This window comes from Sinocyclocheilus rhinocerous, unplaced genomic scaffold, assembly GCF_001515625.1.
Source record: "Sinocyclocheilus rhinocerous isolate Xijiao unplaced genomic scaffold, SAMN03320098_v1.1 scaffold345, whole genome shotgun sequence".
Lineage (NCBI taxonomy): Eukaryota > Metazoa > Chordata > Actinopteri > Cypriniformes > Cyprinidae > Sinocyclocheilus > Sinocyclocheilus rhinocerous.
In genome coordinates this window covers 393416-396524 of record NW_015630020.1, presented here as the reverse complement: position 1 = coordinate 396524, position 3109 = coordinate 393416, and the positions used below count along the sequence as shown (strand labels likewise).

Below are 3109 nucleotides of genomic sequence, written 5' to 3'. Positions count from 1 at the left end.
ATCCAAGATGTGGGTGACTTTGTTTCTTCAGTAGAACACATTTGATGGTTTTTAACTCCAACCGTTGCAGTCTGTCAGTCTTATAATGCATGGCAATGGTAACAAAATCTATGAGAGTAAAAAAAACATGCACAGACAAATCCAAATTAAACCCTGCGGCTCGTGACGACACATTGATGTCCTAAGACACGAAACGATCGGTTTGTGCCAGAAACCGAACAGTATTTATATCATTTTTTACCTCTAATACACCACTATGTCCAACTGTCTTTGAGCGCGCGCAGGGCATCCGATGCGTGAGGTGTGTACGCGCTCTGGCATAAGCAGATAAACATCACATTTTCATTTTTGGGTGAACTATCCCTTTAACTACAACTTTTATATGTCATTTCATAATTAATTTCATAGATATACCTGATGAAGGTCATAGGACAAAAACGTTGTTAATAAAGAATTGTATATATGTGCAAGCATTGATAGTGTGTGGGACTTTTGAGTATGTTTTGTATTTGGCCTTGGTTTGGTCTGTTTTCCTACGCACCTGTCTATTACTTTCAGGTGTGCGAGGTTAATTGTTAATTGATAATTACTTCTTGTCATTGAAATATGGTTAAAGTGTACTACTGAAATGTACTGGCAAGCATTTATGGTAAACTAAAATATACTTTAACCTCATTTGTATTGAAACATGTCAGTCATGTATTTAAATATATTTGCAATTGCACATTTGTATGATGAAGTTGCAATTTAGTAAATAAAACTTAATATTTAACATTGATAACTAAATGTCATATTGAATAACACTACTGTTAAATTTAAAATCAAGTGCTTTAGTAAGTTAGGCAACAAATCAAAGTGTACTTATTAAAGCATGACACGATTATTAAAACATAATGATTTAAAAGTAACTTTAAAGATTAGGCATTATTGCTAAGTGCACTTTTTAAAAGTGTATCCAAGAAGCACAGTCATGAAAATGTACTTGAAGATTTGTTAATATTTCATTAATATTACAGTATTTTTTATGCGCTTTTAAGATTTGAAGTACACTACTACAAGTGCACATTCAGTACAATTAAACACACTTTTTCACGTGGGATCTATGCTATCTGCAAGCTTGATTTCACACATTGTTGTGTTCCACAGTGTGTCAGTACACACATTCTTAGTGCTTGTTACTGCAGGTCGATGTCTGTCTTTATGATTCGTTTTCTCTTTGTCTATTTTCATGGCAGAGCAGAATACTTAAAGTTATTTAAACTGTCAACATGTTTATAGCTACCTACCTTTAATGGCTCAAACATTTGAAGGAAACTGTATCACTCCCTTGAGTACTGAGGTTTATTACCGCCACATTAGAGAAAGAACACACATTAAGTATATACAACAGACACTGTGCTTGTAATGCATCTTATGTGTGAGAGAAAAAACAAACACTAACTGCAGTGAATAGTAGCAGTAGCGTGTTGTGTTTGTGCGCATCTGTTTTTGACATCTTTATGTGTTTCTTTACACCGACAGGCTGAAGGCGAGGACAGTCTGAAGAAGATGCAACTGATGGAACTGGCCATTCTTAACGGCACCTACAGAGACGCCAATATCAAATCACGTAAGCCGCCACCTCCTCTCAAGCAAACAGAGACAGTATTGTTGGAGGCCTTTGTAGCCGCAGCTCTCAGTAATCCTTTCTCAAGTAACCCTGATTCCCTGATGAATGCTCTGACATGTGTATCAGTATTGTGATCCAGAATTAGCACATACATCCAAAGAGCAGCTAATGAGCTGAAAGAATAGAGAACATGCACTGCTATCTGTGAAAACAATGCTTCCTTAATTGACCGAATGTTGTGACATCCTCCTCTTCGCTTTGCTGCTTCAGTAAATAATACTGAAGCGCTGTGGAACTGCAGGAGTGTGTTGTTTGAATGCACTGGCTCCTCCCCTGCCTTGTTTACTAATGAATAGCTAAATAGCATCGCTGTCATGCTCTGTGTCCAGTGTTTGCCTTTGCATGGTACTAACGGTTTTTGTGTTTTTTTGTCCTGACCCCACCCGTCTTCATTCACCCCTACCCTCACATTTTTCCGCTCACCGCAGCTTCCCTTGCATTCTCTCTTGCAGCGAGCGCCCAGGCACCACGGATCATCACCGGCCCAGCACCTGTCCTGCCGCCCACAGTCTTGCGCACGCCTACGGCCGCAGGGCACACCATCATGCCCCTCATCCGCCAGATCCAGACCGTCATGCCCAACGGCTCGGCCCACCCAGCAGCTGCCACCCTAGTGCAGCCTGGTCCGGAGTCGGGCCTGATTTACGCGACGCCCTATGAGTACCCCTACACACTGGCCCCCGCCACCTCCATTCTGGAGTATCCTATCGACTCCAGCGGGGTTTTAGGTAAGCATAGCTACACCTGTCTCACTACACAGACCCCCCCAGGTCCCAGAACCTCCTTCAGCATGGGCTGTGGACTCTCATGCCTTACATGGCTGTACACTAGGGTTGGGAGGTATGACCATTCATGCCATGTGACATTTTGTAAATGTATCTGTTTTACCTTATTTACATGTGCTATACAGAAATATGAGGTAAAAATACAAAACCTAAAACGGAAGTTGCACTATTTGAAGCAAGTTTGATTGTTTATGGTTGCCGATCAACATCTCAACCTAGCGAAACTCATACATGGTCAGACTCTGGGGTCTGTACTATCCATTTTATAATATTGCTTTTAAAATTTCAGTGTATTTTTAAATGTTTTGTGCTAGGCTCATATATGATTAATCTGGGGCTGGAATCACAAAAATCTTTTAAAAAGTTACAATTACTTAGGATAAATTGTAAGAAGGTTGTAAGAATATTGAACATTTATAATTACACTGTTGATCCATCCCTTACAACATAACCCACCCTAAAAACATACCCATGCCACCAAACCTGTCCCTGACCTTACCCGTATCCCACCTCATAGCAGCTAAAGTGTTTTGGGTTACACTTCATTTTAATGTGTCCTTATTACAGTGTAATTATACATTTAAGTACTAAGTAATATTAATTAACTACATGTACTTACTATATGGTTAGGGTTAGGATTAGGATTAGGGTTTGG

General features: G+C 39.9%; 1 protein-coding gene across 4 annotated transcripts in view; it reads left to right on the top strand.

Moving 5' to 3' along the window:
* qkib (QKI, KH domain containing, RNA binding b) overlaps positions 1 to 3109 on the top strand; it is a 113429-nt gene that overhangs the window by 97532 nt on the left and 12788 nt on the right. For 3 of the 4 annotated variants that reach the window (XM_016551594.1, XM_016551596.1, XM_016551593.1), the window contains 2 exons: positions 1522 to 1609; positions 2098 to 2397. In XM_016551594.1, coding sequence (XP_016407080.1) covers positions 1522 to 1609; positions 2098 to 2397 — 388 coding nt within the window. The remainder of the gene's footprint in view (positions 1 to 1521; positions 1610 to 2097; positions 2398 to 3109) is intronic. The other variant, XM_016551595.1, reaches the window with a different exon arrangement.